The following is a 17,260-nucleotide window of genomic DNA, read 5'->3' as shown; positions in this document are numbered from 1 at the left end:
TCATTCTAGAAATTTCCATAAAAAGGTGAAATTGCATTGGAAAACAAATTACATTATTTAACCCTATTGGAAGAATGTGTCATTTGTGTTAAGAAAAAATAAGATTCTGACACTGAAAATGAGACAAAATGATAAGACTGACATTTTTGCAGTGCAGGTTACTAAAGTCAATAATTGCAAGTCAAATTTCATTCTCAATTGCTTTGCTGCCACTTATTGTCGCAGCCACAGTAAGAGTTTAAAATAATCTTGCAGATGCTGGGTTCTTGACTCTCTCGTGGAATTTAGCAGCCTTAATTTAAGATGCACCCATTTTGGATAACCTAATCAATTGAAAATGCAATTCTTATCTCTCCCTAAACCTATCTTTTGGCTACTAGGTGGTCTCTCTTCACTGTCTCTAACCACATTTTACTGACACATAAAATACAGGAGGTGCAAATAGCCTACAAGGGTCCTGGATGCTAAAATGTATCCAAAAGAGATTGGAAGCTAAACAGGCGAATAAAATTCACCAGCCAGCCCTAACTCAAATATGATTACCTTGAGATTAGGGACTAATTGCTTGGGGTTCATGGAGACCTGCCCACCATAAAGCCAGGAGGACTTGGGGGGTTACACTGTGGGTCTCTACAAAAGAGAGCGATGAGAGCACACACGCTTCCAACAAGTCATTCTCAACAGCTACAAGCTCCACACAAAGACCACACACCGCGCCAAAGACATGTTAATGTAATCCCAAAGTTCCCACTTCTTCCCCGGACAAAACCAGCTCGGCAAATACCTAATAGAACATAGTTTCTGATGCTGGTGAGATTTCGCTTTAAAAAGTCCAAAAGGCTTTCGGTTTGCCTAAATGGTAGCATGGGGACTTCTACTGCCTCAAAGTGATACACACAAATAGAAAAGAGTCGAATTTGAGAATTTAGTAAGGCTGCTTCAGTTAACATCCCAATTTCATAAGGGTATTTGTGATCAAAAAAGTTAACAAAAAAAAAAAAAGATTGCATGTTGGGAGATAAAATTGAATGTCGCCTAAATTTATACCCTGCAGTGAAAATAGGTCGTATTTACTCATCACCCATAGAGAATCGTCGGTCTAAGAAACTCAATACAGGCCCACACTTACAGTAAAAGAGTGCAGGCAAGTGATTTGTAGTCCGAGTCGAAATTACGTGCCAAGCCTCTGAGGGTTTGTGCAGAGCGGAGCAACTATATGTAAATGTTGCATTAACACCATGGTGAACTTGTGATCCTGCAGGCCAAATAATTAATTAATTAATTTCGTATAGCATCATGTCTTAGTGGCTCAAAATGAAAACTGCATTTTTGGTCCAGTAGCCTAGACGCACACAGAGGATAAAACCCTTCTATCAAATCAGTGATCCCATGTCAAAGCCAGGCAATAGGTAGAGAAATAGGAGTCAGGTGTAAACTAGGCCTGCAGGGCGTGCAGGGTGAGGAATAATCGACAATGGCTCTTACCTTTTGGGCAACATACACCTGATACATTTTCCTTGTAGCTACAGATTAGGCGGTAGACATTTTTATAACTTGATTTTAGAGTATTCCCACTTCCCACTAGTGAGATGAATGGTTAGACGACGGGTCAGTTGATTAACGAGTGGTCAAACAGCGTAGCCTACTATCCTAGCACGGGCTTGCATTAAGTCTACCAATAAGTAGGCCTACAGCGGTTGCAATGCACGTCGATTTCGTGAAAATTGAAAAAAGGAGGGGCGGGGTCAGAGGAGACCAGATCGCCTGAAAATATGGGTTTACAAAATAGAAACAAGTTTACAAAAATCAGCATTCAAATAAGCCAACAGGGCAGTGTGCAGGATATTATTTGGTATAATAGGCGACGTTTAGCCTATATTAGTGTGCCTGGACCAGGTGTCACATCTTCACTTATTTCATAGTATTGGATTTTGAATTGCATGGCAGCTTTTTTGGACATGAAGACAAGAAGCTGAGGTGGAGAGAATGTGTAGAAAATAAAATAGCTTTATGTTATCAAATGACGTCAACGTCATATGCTATATGAGCTAGGAAAATAATAATAATAAAAAAAACAAAGACATCGTATCTTTTCCAGATTGAAACCCTTTGTAATAATATCGGTCACAACACTGAATTGAGAGTAACAACTTATTTCCCCCGTAAACGAACATTACCTCACAAATCGGTACCTATGTGTCGCTTAGCAACCACGTTGTAAACTATTGTTTAAGAAGCTATCGGCCCATTGCTTGGAATAAAACATAATGATTATTACTATTACGTATATCACTGATCAACAACAAAAAAAATTGTTGAACATTTGTATGCTCTTTTTATTGGCTAGACCGCCGTTTTATAAAAGCATTGCTTCAGCGTGATATCAAATAGGCTACACTGACTGCACGATAACATTTATCCCATTAACATCTAGGCTATTAGCCTGTTCTAAGTAATAGAAGGACCTTGAAATAGTCATTGTTCTTTGGAGACAAACAGGCTACACACTCATAAAGGGTTTTGAGTAGCCTATAGGCATTTTCTTTAAAATAAGCTCATGCACGCGAGACAGAAAATAACTGATCTTTTTCAAACTTTTCGCTGACACGTGTGCTGGTTTGATTTCTTATCAACGCGTGAAACAAACAGCGCTTTCCCGTTTTCTTTCAATTCCCTGATTGATTATTGATAAACCAACCCCTGCCTCTGATAGCCCAGCGCCGAGAGTTCGCCTCGCGAGTTATTTGAGAAGAATACGGCGTTGTTTGGTCAGGGATTTCATCGATAAGCTGCCCTTTGAGCAGCGTTTGTGTTTGATGTTGGGAGCCGAGACCTCACCTTTCTGACTCACATTCAGCATACAGAAAACACCAGCGCTCAAAACAGAAAGAAGAAACACATAAAGGCTCAGTTTACTCTGCAGGGCAGCTTGTTTGGGCTACAGCCTCGACGATAAGCCTGGCAGTGTGTGATTTGTGAAGGAACAAAGTAGAACAATAGGCCCAAGTATTAAATTGTTATGTCAGAATAAGAGACCGAGCGTTGATATAGCATATAGTGTTGTCAATTTGCCAAGCGTAACCCTATGGTAGCGTAGAAATAATAGTTAGCCTATAATAGGAGGCAACATTACCTCCATGAGCTGATCCATTTTATGGAGAAATTTGGAAAAAGTAATATGCTCCAATGCTTATAAGAAAATGAAACATTATTTTGCTTCCTTTTTCCTTAAAGAAGATTAATAAGCCTATATAACGGGCTGCATAATAGAAGATGTAGACATGTGGTCATTTGATAATAATAGCCTAATGATAGTAATAATAATAATAATAATAATAATAATAATAATAATAGGCTATAATAAAATGTAGGATAGTGGTATCCCAGCTCGGCTTAATTTTTCTCCTATTGTTGATTTTTTTTTTTCCATAGGCCTCTCTCAGCTATTCAAATCAGAATAGGATGAAATATTTCACAAAAAGTGAACTGACTTTTGTTTCCATAATTTATTAATAGGACTGTTTTGTAGTAAGTCAAATATCTATATAAGTTACAAAGAAATAAAACGTACAAATACCAATGAAACGACAACAAACCGGCAATAGCGTCAAAAACTTTGTACAACAGATAGCTAAAAACTATTTTCCAATTCAAACCTTTTACAGAAATATACAAGCTAGATCTACGGCTTACATTAAATTCTATTATAAACCAGAGCCATCTGTGGGGGGGAAGTTTGAAAGCACCCATATAGCCTACAGCAGGCCCGTACGCCTCTCTGTTCAGGTTCACTTTATCCCAACTAACCCAACAGCAGGTGCGGCCTATGACTGCTGATTCTTCTTTTTTCTCGATATAATTTACATAAATAATTCCCAAGAATTTGCATTTGCACATCCGCAGTTACTGGTCAAAAAGTTTTTCTTTCCCCTTCCATGCAGCCAAGTCACACTTCCTTCCAAAGATGAAAATATCAAGAAGAGCTGGACCAATTCACACGGTTCTTGTTCAAATGCGGCACATTTACAGTGAACTCGCCGAGTCTTGAGAGGAAAGTGTCTCACGTCGTTTTTTAAATAATAACAAGATTCATTCATAGCTGGTGCTCTTGTCACCACGTCCTGCCGTATAACAGGGCTGAACACTGCAGGGCCGAGCCGTACTCTGCGCCGGGGGAGTTCAGGTGGGACAGACCGGCCACTTGGCTCTGGAGTGACGGGGGACTGGAGGAGTGCTGTGCCAAGTCTGGAGAGTGACCCGTGCTTCCCACCTGCTGGGCCTGGTGCTGCCCGAGGCCGGGCGTGGTGTTGGACATGATCATTACATTGCCACCTTGCTGGTGATGCGTCTGTGCCGAGGATGTCGGAGTGTGGCCGCTGCCTTGGCACGGCTTCCCGTCCTTCACCAACACCGGCACGGCCACCCTCCGAGGGGACTGCTGCTGCTGCTGACAGGAGCCGCTCTCCTGCTGCATCTGCTGCTGCGAGACTTTGTCCTTAGCCTGCCTCTTCATTTTGTACCGGTGGTTCTGAAACCAGATTTTGACCTGGGTCGGGGTGAGGTGGATCATACTCGCCAGGTGCTCCCTCTCCGGCGCCGAGAGGTATTTCTGCTGCTTGAAGCGTCGCTCCAGCTCGTAGACCTGAGCCTGGGAGAACAGCACTCGCCTCTTTCTCCTCGGGGTGCTGGACAGGGGACCCATGCCTTTACCCACGTCTGCCAGCGAGCTGAGGCTGCCCATGCTGCCCATGTTCATGCCCGCGGAAGAGCCCATAAAGCGAGAAACTGGAAAGAAAGAGAAATACAAGGAAATAACTGATTTCATCTTCACCAACATTGTGACAATAGTGCACGATATAAAACAAACAAACAAACAAAAAATAAACAAAAACACAATTACTGTATAGGTTAAGCAAAATGGGCAGCGATTCACCGAAATATTTGACACAGGTTTAAAGCAGGTGATTTAAAACAGGACTGTTGTAGTTTCACTAACACTGACATCCAGGTGGTTCCAACCTTGTCAATTAATATTCTTGCAGTCAAACAAGTGCAACTCATTATGATCTGCATTTTGACAAGCAGATGAGTACCTAGAGTCCTAAAACGCACCGCAAAGAAACAGGTGTCCTTACCCATAAACACAAACCCTAACGCATATAACCTAATATAATATATTATATTATAGGCGTATATATTATATGATATTATATGGGCTTCATATAATATCACTGGCCACCAAACCTTATTATACTGACTGAATTTCTGGGGACAAAATGGAGCAACGACTGATGACTGACAACATGTAATTATTTGGTCAATGCGATAAATTATTTGATATTGGTCACCAAATTATCTACATAAACGCACACAGCTTGGATGGAACACTGGTCATGAAAACTCCTCTGGTGAGATTTTTCAGATATTGCCACCAAATAATTTGTGGCGTTTTTTTTTGGTTGATCTTTCCTCTCCATAATAATAATAATAAAAACTACCAGATGAAATTTGGACTTCACTTAACCCAAGGTATGGCGAGTGCCCACCTTGGCGCTCATATACACACAGGTGAGTTGCAACCAATAAGACAGACATATAAACAAGCACTAAAATACAACATGAACATATAGAGAAGTCTGAATTTCAGCGTCCACCCTGCGGGAACACAGTGACCTGCTGGCCCGTGAAGTGAAAATACAGGTGAAGGCTACTCACTGGTGGAGAAGCGTGGATCTGGGTTGGCTCCGTACCAGCCGGTGGCCGTGGCGGTGCTCCTCATGCCGTCCTGGTAGGAGGGAAGGTCGCTCATGTTGCCCAGGTTGCCATTGCAGTAGCCCCCCATGGCAGTGTGTGACAGCTGAGAAACACCTGCCGCAGTCATGTGGTAAGCCGCAGACACAGTCCCATTATGGCCCATGTGGTGCTGTTGCATCGCCGCCTGAGAGACCTGCGGCTGCCGATAAGAAGTGAGCGGTGCCCCCAAGTTGTTATTCTCCATACTTACTTTCTTATAGCTCTCTTCAAGGGGACTCAAGATATCGGAAACAGAAAAAGGAGTCGTATGCTTAGGGCTCATCGACATTGTTCTGGGGCTGGAGAGGGAGAAATTAGAAGGCAAGGCAATCTCTCCTTCTTTTTTTTTAGGCCAAAGCCCCTCTGGTTCCTGTTGTCTCAACGTCGATCCTGCTAGATGAACACGTAGGAGAGCGCCTCAAGTCCGCCTTAATTGGATTGAGTGGGAGCTCGGTGCTGGCTTTGGTTTGTTTTAGCTGGGTGCCAGGTTTAAGGCTACCATCAGAGGCGGGGCATCGGCAACAATACAAAACAGCTCTAGCCTCCTTTCGCCCAGCGTAATTTCACTTACAAGACATGTGCTCCCCTCCCACTAACAATAACATAAGTACTGTACATGATCATAAATGTCCATCCCGTCACTGTAGTGGCTGCAGCGATGTCTGGGCGCACAGCTGCATTTGGAGTTTCTGACTTGTTGCTGTCGCTGATAAACACGCGGCTGCACCTTGGGATTGCAGTGACCACAATACACTTTATTAACTGTAGTGATGTTTACGAGGGCCTCTTGATGAAAGGAGGCCTATATGGACTTGAGAGTTGGAGAACCACTCCTCAGTTGAACTACTGACTTTTAATGGCCATGAGAGGCCTCCAGTGATTGCAGGATTGTTTGTGTTATGCCTTATCGTACTCAGACATGCAAAAGTGCACTTGCGGGGAGGGAAATTGACTGATACTGATAAGTAAATAAATACACATCCGCGTGTTAAGTGGCTGCGTAAATGATTAACCCCTTTTTTCTTTTGATATCATTGGACGCAAGCAGCGTGTTACCTAAATTCAGATGCACACACTCGTCTCAGCGACCCAGTAAAAAAAGAAAATAGAGTCTGGAGTAGAAGAGCCTCTCATGTGAAGTTAACGGCGTTCAAGTACTCTCCTGCAGCACAACGCCAGGTAGCCCTCAGTAGCGTCTTGCCTTAATGCTCAACGAGCCATAATAGTTTAACTCAATCATATCTCATTTCCAATATTTTGCGTAGAGGTACAAGAAAAGCTTCTGCCTCTCTCAAACCACCTTTCAAGTTAAAATAATAATTTCCTTGATCAAACATGCGCCATTGCAGCCTACTGTACCAAACCAAAGTGCGCTTTTACGCAAAGCGTGTAATCAGGTTTTTCTTCACTGTTCACCCCAAACATGTTTCACGCAAGGCAACTTAACGGACCTATATGAATTAAACAAATAATAATAAATTACAGGTCCTAAATATTGTCTCACTCAGTTTAATTATTATTATTATTATTATTATTAGGCAATGTTATTATTATCATCACTTGTTGTTGTCTTTATTGTTATTGTTGTTGTTGCTGTAATATTATTATCATCATTAGTAGTGGTATGAGTAGTATTGGTGTTGGTATTAGTATTGCTATTAGTATTAGTATTATTAATAACACCACTTGAATAGCATATTTGCATCTGCAATATCAGCTAATTAGTATATATTAGAGACTGACATATAGTCCTATTATTGCCACACCAAAATTGTTTCAAACTATATGACACCCTTTGTGTCATGAATATTAATATAAAGCAATACATGAATTAAATACAAGCTATGAATACTTACTGATCAACTTATGTCGCCTGCTTTTGTATGCAGATACAGCAAAATAATAACCTAATACTCGAAAACAAGTGGTCTTAGTTGATAAAATAACTTCTAACCTGAATAAACGACCTCTGGATGTCAGGATCATACCGGAGTCAAAACTAAAATACTGTTACAAATAATATAACAAATCTTTATAAATTTCAGTTTTGCAAAGCTCTTGTCGGTAACGTGGCAGCAGACGGTACCGTCGCCTAACAGAAGCCTGTGCTTCTCGGTTCAGCCAATATATCCATACAGGAATTAAAGAAACACAGCGTCTTCTGGTGGCAGCCACTATCATTTGTAAAACTCTCATACTTTTACTCCATCGGTGACTCTCTGAATCTTGTTTCTTGTTTCATATCAAAAACATCAATTTGCAAAACAGTGAAATTCTAACAACTTTAAGTCTATGACATTATTTATTATGCTCTGTCTCATGCTATTAAAGTTGAATTTCACAGACAGATGCAATAGTGTATGTGCACTCACAGGAATAGTGCCAAAATAAACCAGCAGTGGGATATATGGGGTAAAGTTCCCCCTTTCTACTGCAGTGACATGCAGATCCCTCGCTATTTGTCATCAGTGGGCTCCTCCAGTGACAGTCTTGTATTTTAATGTCGTTGAGCAGCATATTTCACGGCACCAGGGCATGTTAGCATAGGCTAATCTGATCTAAGTGGCGTATTTGTAGATGTCAGTGCTGGATGGGGCTGCGTTGACCCTAATTTGAAAAGGGTCCTGACTGTAATATTGGTCTACCTTACAACGATCCATATCTCCCTATATCGCCTTACACGTATCCTAAATGAAACAATATTATCATATAGTCCCAGGCTAAATATTACAGCCAAACTAAATTGTGTGTCTGATAGGTGCGGGCGCCTAATTCCGCAGGCCATGTAATCGCAGGCAATTAAAATTAAAACATGTTGCTGCATCCAAGGTAAATCTAGCCTATGCCTTCGTTAATTACGGAATTTCAAAAGGCATTCTTAATCATCTAAATCAGTACCTTTTCCCTGTTCTGGAACACGGCTATTATGGCCAATTAGCGGTAATTAGTCCAAATGTTCCGGCTAATTCCTCCGAATAATGAGGATACTTTGAAGTGGCGGGTAGGGGCTACCGAGCCTTTGTTATGAAGGCTTCAAGTTGTTGTTCATTAACTGATTGGCGCATGATAATCCCGTGAACAACTTTACGGTAAAATAAAAGGGTACAATAAAACGTAAAAGTTTTACATTGTTATTATTTCCCTTAAGAAAAACAACTATAGCCTAGTTATCCTAAAACACAATTTAGAAGAGTACTTTACAAATATATTGGCAAAAGTATAATTCCCTATAGCAGGGGTACTCAAATACAAATCTTAAAGGTCCACAAAGAAAATTTTCAATTAGACAAAGGTCCGTTTATTAAGGTCAGTCAAGCTTTTAACGAATTATAATTAAATTATTAAATTAATAATATAAAATTAAATATAAAATATATATAATATAAAATTAAATTATATAAAATATATAAAATTAAATTAAATAAAATATAAAATTACATGTTAAATTAAATTAAAGCTACAAATCACCATTTCCCCATTATCCCCATCCCCCAAACCCGGTTCACACACCCAGCCACCAAAGGTGAATCAAACCATCCTAAGAATCAAAGTCCAAATAAGTCCAGAACTATTGTACATTGTGTCAAACACTGTTGCTTAATGAGAGAAGTGGCACCTTTGGTCTGCTGCCAAGACTTTGAACTTTGGCACAAAAGGTGTGATGGCCAGGCAGAGACACTGATGCAAGTGTTCATTGGTGAGTCGGCTGCGGTACTCGTTCTTCACCGTGTTCATTGTTGAGAATGCAGACTCACTGCTGTAGGCTGGCCACCTTTGAACACGCCATTTTAGATTGATTCACGTTCCAAATCTAGGCTAGTAGCTAACAGCTGACGAAACGAGCTGCGCTGTCAACTTCATTACACCGGTCTTTGTTCTCTTCTCTTGTAAAAATAAAGTTTGAAAAAAAAAGTGCGGCTCTACAGTATGACGTCGCGTCCGCGACCCACCGCTGTCATGGAGATGACGGGACGCTGAATGTGATTGGACCAAACCAAAGCAGAGTAGACGTCCTCACACAGACAGTGGAGCAGTCAGAGCGCTGCTTGCAGTGGAGAAAGCGGAGAATTTTGACTCGTTGCGTTGCGGCGAAGTCTCGCAGATAATACAAATAATACATATGAAAAGTATAATTTGCTCAGAGTCCGGAGACAGTTGTGGTTCGGTCCGGATCCGGACCGGAGTCCGGACTTTGAGGATGACTGCCCTATAGGAATATTATAGAGTTAGAAAATACCATATATGAATATTATAGGCTAGAGATAGAAAATACCACTGAGTACGAAAATGTCACACACTCTAAGTCTGTATCATAGGAGGTATAAATACCAAGGTCACTATAAACTCACTATTGAGTATAACAGGCACACTTTAAGTCTCTGTAGTAATATTATAATAATATTATAGTGACACAATAGAGATATAAAGTACCATAAAATACGAAAAGTTCACTATATAACCAGACACTCTAAGTCCCTCTGCCATAGGAGATACCATAAACTATAATTCCTTCAGGAATATAGGAATATTATAATGATTTCATATTTCCAGGTTATTTTTCATTCCAAAACTATAGGCCAACCAATTCATTTTCAAGGTAGTTTTATTTTCTGCCCAGTTATACCAGTTTATGTTGAACGTTATCACTCAACGCTACAGTGCCAATCATGGGTCTTTGAGGAATGAATTGACAAATAGATATAAAAATAGATTCACGGTGTCTTGGCTCATATTCCACTTTGTGTTTCAGAAATTTCCCTGAGTCTTTGGTCTCGTGCAAAAACTTTTCATGTTTCTGTTCATTTTCTACCTTCTTGCATGACAACTCGTCTCTAAATTAATTGGAGGAAAAGAGGAAGAGGAAGGTGAAGAGAAGAGGCAAGAAAAGAAGAAAAGACTTTCTGTGCTCCACCATCATAGATGCAGAGGCGTGAACTGGTGATGACCTCACCAGTGAACGTCCTCAAAATTGATCTTTTTTTTTTCCAGTTAAAGACATAACTTGACTTCAACTTTCAAGTAAATTGAATTTAGGGGTTCGGATTATGATTTATAATACGCTTATGATCATCTCACATGTGAGAAAGATGACATTTGGAAGGTCAATGCTCTCAAAAACCACACATCTCACTTCTTGGACAGAAAGCACGTACTCAGCATTCTCCACTGAAGGAGACACCAGGAAATGTTTTCAGCCGCTTCTTGAATCTCCAACATGGCGGACTTGAACTTCAGTTTCATGGTCATGGAGCAAAGCAGCAGGTATTGGAGGAGTGACTTTGACTTGAGCACAGCCCTTGAGCAAGTGTTGACGCATAGGTGCTTTACGCTACAGGAATGACGTCACACCAGGCCGCCATCTTTACGCACTCAGTCCATTGTCGCAAACCAGTGTAGCTGGGAGGATTCAAAGGTACAGCATGTGGTTCTGCGGTGAAGCACGGCCCCTAATGGACCATCTAACTATTTTCACCTAAAGAACTGAACTCACCGTCTGGTCACATTAACCACAGTGAGTGACAGCGAGTGAGCGGTTTTGCAAACTGATAGCATGTGTTATTCTGCCATCTAGTGAAGGTTTGCATAACAAACCACAGGAAACCTTATTTCACTCAGCCAGTAGGACCTGTAGGTAAGAAATTGGCAGCATGTCACGATACTCTATTGTTTTGAAACAGCAAAACACGCCACTTCTAAAATGTATAAAAGAAGAACACTGAATATTATTGCACAAATATGTTTTTTGTCTGTCCTATAACAATTTGTATTACTGCACATCCACTTTTGTCTCATATACTGCCCTACAAACTCAAACAGCAGTAACTGCAGTGTAGTGAAACTGAGAAAAATCATTTAATCATTTATCTCCTGTCCCAACTACAGTATTGTTGGTATACAGCAGTGGAATGTATGGTTTGGTAGCATTCATAGGTATCATTTTTGAAATTTAAACCCAACTTATTAAATTTGATCTTGAAAACACTCAAAATGCAGTTAACTGCTCTGCGTCTATGTAGGGCAGTATATTCAGAAATGAGGGAGGAGAGTTTGTCTCACCCCCAAATCAGTGACGTCACACAGAGCAGATGCACAGCTGTCTTGAGAATGAATTGATTGTGAGGGTACTAAGATTAATTTTGGGGTATATTTTTCGGTTCACTGCAACAACTTGAAGCACATTTGTCTGTAAAGCAATCATTTTAGTCTTGGCTCATGAGGTTTATAGCTTGGCGAGAAAGCATGTTAACATTGTGTGTTGACTGAATTGTTGTGGACAAGAAGAATTTCAGGAGGGAATTCCAACATTTAGTGTTATTCCCTCTAACATGTTTCAAAACAACAATGTCGTGTTCACAGTGCCAATTTAGTTGTTTCTTTTCTGCAAAGCTGACCTTAATGGAGCTCAAAATCTCAGTCTTCTCTCTATTATGGCTTATATTTTTGTCGAAGTGATTGTTTTGTTCTTTCTTTTTTACAGCAGTTTGTAGATTTGTTAAGAATAAGCAATGCAAATATGATGAGTATTATTAGTAGCTGCTGTCTGCAGTGTGTAGGGCATAAAAACAATCCCTGAAAACTGGAATTCATCCTCTATTCTCATATCATCCCATATGTGTCCCCAATTCTTGCATTAGATGTACACATTCCCTCCAGTTATGAATGCTTAAAGTACCTTCTCTTCAATTTACTGACATAGATTTATTAAAAAATAGGCTATTTGTATCAACTGAAATGAAGAGAAGCATCAGGAAGCTTGAGGAACCTGTGTAGCTTGTATAATTTTTGTTCTATGAGGAAAACTGTAGCATCTGAACTGAAGGGTTATGGGTAAAATGCTGTTAATCAACCTAACACCATCCAGTGAAGAAGTCAGCAGGCAATGCCAAAACATTTGAAATAGCTTTTCAACTGCTCATCTTCACACATAAAACTCTACTGGGTCTTTCATGGGTATACTTTGACCAATACACTATTGTTTTTAAATTTTGGGTGAGAAGAAAAGAGTGCAGTCCGACACTCTTGTCCATATCCAGGCTCACCATCAATTTTAGCCTGATTCAACTGCTGCAGTCAAATCTGTGCCGAGTGATAACTTTCACCTTTTACCACCAGTACTGTTGTATTCTGACTCTGAGACTATAAAGTCAACCATGTCCTCTCTCCACCCACTGTTATGCATCTTAAGTGGATTGTGGCTGGCAGCCCATCACTCATGGCTCCAGGAGAGGCACTAAATCAAACTCAGTTTACATAGGCCTACCTCACTTCCAAATATTCAAGAGTTTAGGCACATAGGCTTACAGAAGTCAGTGCAATCGGTCTCTAATAATAAGTTAGTTAAATCAATAAAATAAAAAATAACCAAATAAAATAAGACTAGAAATGCTAGTGTCTTTGTGAAACATTTTACTGGAAATAGATGCATAATAAATAATGAGTATATAGTAAAATCCTTGAGGATTTTTTTCTGCTTCTAAATAGGCCTTATAGTCCTCCTCCTGAGTAAAGGTTAAACACCATTTTGGTATAAACTGTTCATTATCAATTTGGCTGTAGCCTATACTGAAAAAACAACAACAGAAGTTTCGTTTAGAAAATAAACTGCAAGAATGTTGACTTTTTTTAGACAATACACTACATATGGCTGAGGACTAACTATAACAAAATCTGTTGAATACAAAGAGTAGCAAAAGCCAATGTTTGGTAAAGCTTTGATGATTGAAGTGTATTTCTAACTAGGCGTGCATGTGCAAGTCGCCAATGGCCCATGCCACGATTTGAAAATAATACAAAAGTTTCTAGCTGTTGTATAAAAAGTAAATCCTAATATACTAAATCCTAATATGTATTGTACATCTTTTGCAAACACTTGTCAAAGCGCCTCCTGTTGCCTAGTTTACATGGAACATATAACTTTCCTAAAGGGGCCCAGTGTTGGCCAACGAGTAAAACTATAGGATGGGCAGGCTAATACCGAGCCCATCCTTTTCAGACAATTCCTCTGACCAACTTAAAAAACCAATGGCAACCTCTAAAAGCCTGTCTTTGTCACCCTTAAACCCCACGATGCTCTAAAACACCATTGTGCAGTTAAACCTCATAAATTTGTCGCAGGGACTGATTAAACATCACGGGAATTGAAACACTAAAGATTTTGTCTAGGTCCCTTTTGGATGAAGGACAATGGTCCATTCACGGGGAGACACACAGACAAAAAGAGTGTTTAAGGGGAGATGCAGCGGGCTGAGGGGTTTGGCCAGTCCCCTCCATATGTGATACAAGGTGGCCCCAGCAAGAGGGACAAAGGGCCAGGTGACAGGAACGATGCGCTGCAGGGTCACAGGACGAGCAAACAACATCACAGGGGGCGTGAAAGCAAGGAAACCCCTCCTTGTAGATGAACACTTTACGTTCTTACCAATAATACAGTGTTTATTCATAATAAAATATTTTATTCTAACCAAAAGATAGGGGAAATACTGCGCAAAATCATCTTAATTTAAGTGTTTGATTTAACTCTGAGAGCGTAAAAATCAGTGTTTATATAAGTCCACACACATTGGAGTTAATTTAACACTTTTGGGTAGCCATATTAGCTCTTGCCAATATGGAAAGCATTATGTTTCATAATGAGTGGACAAACAATTACGGTAACTGTCACTGAAAAATCAACCAACTCTGGAAAATGTGATGTGTGTTATAATTTAATTTACCACATTTTAAATGATGAATAACTGAATAAAACTCTCTTCTTGCCACTATGGAAAGGATTATGTTTCATAACTGCATCTGTTCAGCTATCTAGTAAAATGTAAAGTGTAAGCCAAAACCATGAAGACTGCAGACAACAGGCTTGACTACTATGATGTGCTGATGTCTTTAATACGGCCTGTTGGAAATATGCGAGTAAAAATAACATCATCTTCAAACTTACAGACACAGCAAGGTCTCCTGATAAACCCTCAGTTTAATCATAGCCTTATTCCTGTGACTTAGGATAACAAAACGTTAACTGCGTAAAAGTGAAAAGCAGCCCATGGGCCCAGACGACAATAGGCTGCTATAGTGAGTGAGGCTGTAATGTTTACTGGGTATTCTTATGCTTAACCAAATCCATTCCTTTTACAAGTGATGTTTGCTCAGCTTTTGGGTTCTTGATGAGTTTTTAACATTATAAAAGCCTTTGGGCCTGTGTCATGACCTGCTACATATTTTAGGTTCAAACCTCCGTTAGACTGGAATGGTAGCCTAAATTGATCAAATTTGCTTTACGTTAAATAAAAGCATATTTTCGTACAAATAAGCAGCTTTAATTCTAAAAACAAGAGACATCTATTTGTTTTCGTGGTCAGAAATGAACGTGTCGATGGAGTGTAGATTATACACTGAATATCAAAAAAAAAAGTGATATGCAAGGTTACACTGGAAAAATTACCATACAAAATAAGAATAAGTATTTATTAATCATTTTGTTCAAGAAAAAACAACAACAATTTAAACAGTTATGGCCTTTAATGAAAGGCTACTTGAAGATAACAAATAACATTATAATTTCCTTCATACATTCAGGATAATACTGGCTTTGCTGCTACAGACTCTTCTAATATGGCCAAGCGCAGCCTCCGTTTGACCTCAACAAAAGTTATTTTTTACAAATACTGTCTATGTATAAACGGCTTCACACCAATACACACATAAAAAATACATTATTTTACAGGATAAACAAAATATTCTATAGGCTACACCAGTAAGCCCATGCATGAGAAAATATTATCAGCATATTTTAAGTATCAAAATAGTCACAGACATACGCAAAATATCAAAATAAAATGTGCAAAATAGTTTCATCCTAGTGAGAATCTAAAATATTTTAAGTTGCTCGAAATTTTTGCAGAGGGAAAACATTCAGAAAACATTTGATGCAATTCTAAATGAGCTTGTGCATTGAATGAGGCTAGAAGGAGGCTTCACTTGAAAGAACCGAACTGAACCGAGTCGCTCCAAAAGTCTCTCCAGGCGAAGGAGTGTCTGGACGCCGCCGGGCTGGGAAAGTGCTGGTATCCGGGAGGAAGGGCAACCGGGGACGGATGCTGAAGAGACTGGTAGGCCAAAGTGAAGGGTACCGCCGGAGAGGTGGTCGGCGCCACGCAGCCACCTTTATCCGTGTCAAATAAGCAGGTGTGAAATGGTTTCCCGTCCCGGACCAGGATTGGCACAACGACTCTGCGCAGAATTGGAGGATGAGGTATCTCCATCTCCTGCGCTCCCTCCGCCCGTCCTCTCTTCATCTTGTAGCGGTGGTTCTGAAACCAGATCTTCACCTGGGTAGGGGTCAGGCTGAGGATCCGGGCCAGCTGCTCTCTCTCCGGGCCGGACAGGTAGCGCTGCTGACGGAAGCGCCTCTCCAGCTCCAGGGTCTGGGCCTTGGAGAACAAAACCCGGCGCTTCTTCTTCTTGCTGTTGTTCTTCTCGGACTCAGAATCCATGGCCGAGTCATCTGGCTTGGTTGAATCGGGGGAGGCCTCGAGGCTGCCTTCATCTGAAGCTGCATAAATGAAAACAAGAGGTTAGTCAATTTAGCCTACCAAATTATAAGAAATCGATAATATAGATATAATGGTACAGGGCGTAGGGTTAGCTGGTAGGGATGGTAGGTAATTTGCTCAAGGACACTTCAGCAGGTTGGATACCCGGTTGGATACCCGGATTCATGCCCCATCACTTAAGCATGAACCCGGGTTGTCCGGTTGAATGACAGTCTCTTATAATCTTAAAATAAATCTCTTAAAATAAACATAACCAGACTTCAAATAGGCTGGAAGAGGGAGGATGGATTTCTCGCAGCCTTTATTGATCGAATGATAAATAAATTCAACATCATCAACGTGTCACGGCTTTACTGCACTTACATATACAAGGACTCCGGTCGCAGTCCATCCAGGAGGAGTAGGACGAGCTGGAGGAGCAGGAGGAGTGGAGCGGCGAGGACTGCGGTGCCGTCTCCGCATCATGCTCGGGCAAATCCAGGATGCTCCTGACGGAAAAACTGAACTTTGTCGGTACAACCATTGCGTCCGTGCAATCCAATCCGTTTGCGTAAAAGCTCTCCAAATGGAATAAAACCCTATCCAAGAGAGTGTACCGTGCGGATCCTCTCCACTCGAGGCAAAGCGGGGCTTCACACTGTCAAAACACCAGCTAGAATACCAATGTATGCACTAGGCTCAGTGTTTATACAAACAGCACTCCATAAGCCGTAAACACAGGCTGCTTATAAAGCCTCTCCTCTGCTGAGTACCTGAATGGCTCGAGTGCTGTCACCCAATGACGGTAGGTGTGGACGCGCAGAATAAAAAAGCCCAGAGCTTCAACAATGGCCGAAGGAAACACTCGTCATCATTACAGATTCGTCCCGTATCGTCAAACTGGGAAACAGATAATGGTAATTGTTGTAGTTGAATCACGT

The 17,260-nt window shown here is 40.6% G+C and overlaps 2 protein-coding genes across 2 annotated transcripts; both read right to left on the bottom strand.

Annotated features, from left to right (window-relative positions):
• Positions 1 to 4,111: 4,111 nt before the first annotated feature.
• Positions 4,112 to 6,082, bottom strand: nkx2.1 (NK2 homeobox 1). The gene is made up of 2 exons (XM_071539730.1): positions 5,716 to 6,082; positions 4,112 to 4,785 (listed from the first exon to the last, which is right to left on the bottom strand). Exons 1-2 carry the CDS (start codon positions 6,080 to 6,082, stop codon positions 4,112 to 4,114), a joined length of 1,041 nt encoding a protein of 346 aa, XP_071395831.1.
• Positions 6,083 to 15,634: 9,552 nt separating this feature from the next.
• nkx2.9 (NK2 transcription factor related, locus 9 (Drosophila)) lies at positions 15,635 to 16,863 on the bottom strand. Its single transcript, XM_071539711.1, has 2 exons — positions 16,704 to 16,863; positions 15,635 to 16,339 (listed from the first exon to the last, which is right to left on the bottom strand). Exons 1-2 carry the CDS (start codon positions 16,861 to 16,863, stop codon positions 15,762 to 15,764), a joined length of 738 nt encoding a protein of 245 aa, XP_071395812.1. The 3' UTR covers positions 15,635 to 15,761.
• Positions 16,864 to 17,260: the final 397 nt, after the last annotated feature.

The sequence above is a fragment of the Centroberyx affinis genome, unplaced genomic scaffold (assembly GCF_046629955.1).
Source record: "Centroberyx affinis isolate AG114_WGS23_722 - 3 ecotype Tasmania unplaced genomic scaffold, CSIRO-AGI_Caff_v1 ptg000205l_1, whole genome shotgun sequence".
Classification (NCBI taxonomy): domain Eukaryota; kingdom Metazoa; phylum Chordata; class Actinopteri; order Beryciformes; family Berycidae; genus Centroberyx; species Centroberyx affinis.
The sequence above is the reverse complement of the archived record's forward strand: the minus strand, read 5'-3'. Positions and strand labels throughout refer to the sequence as shown.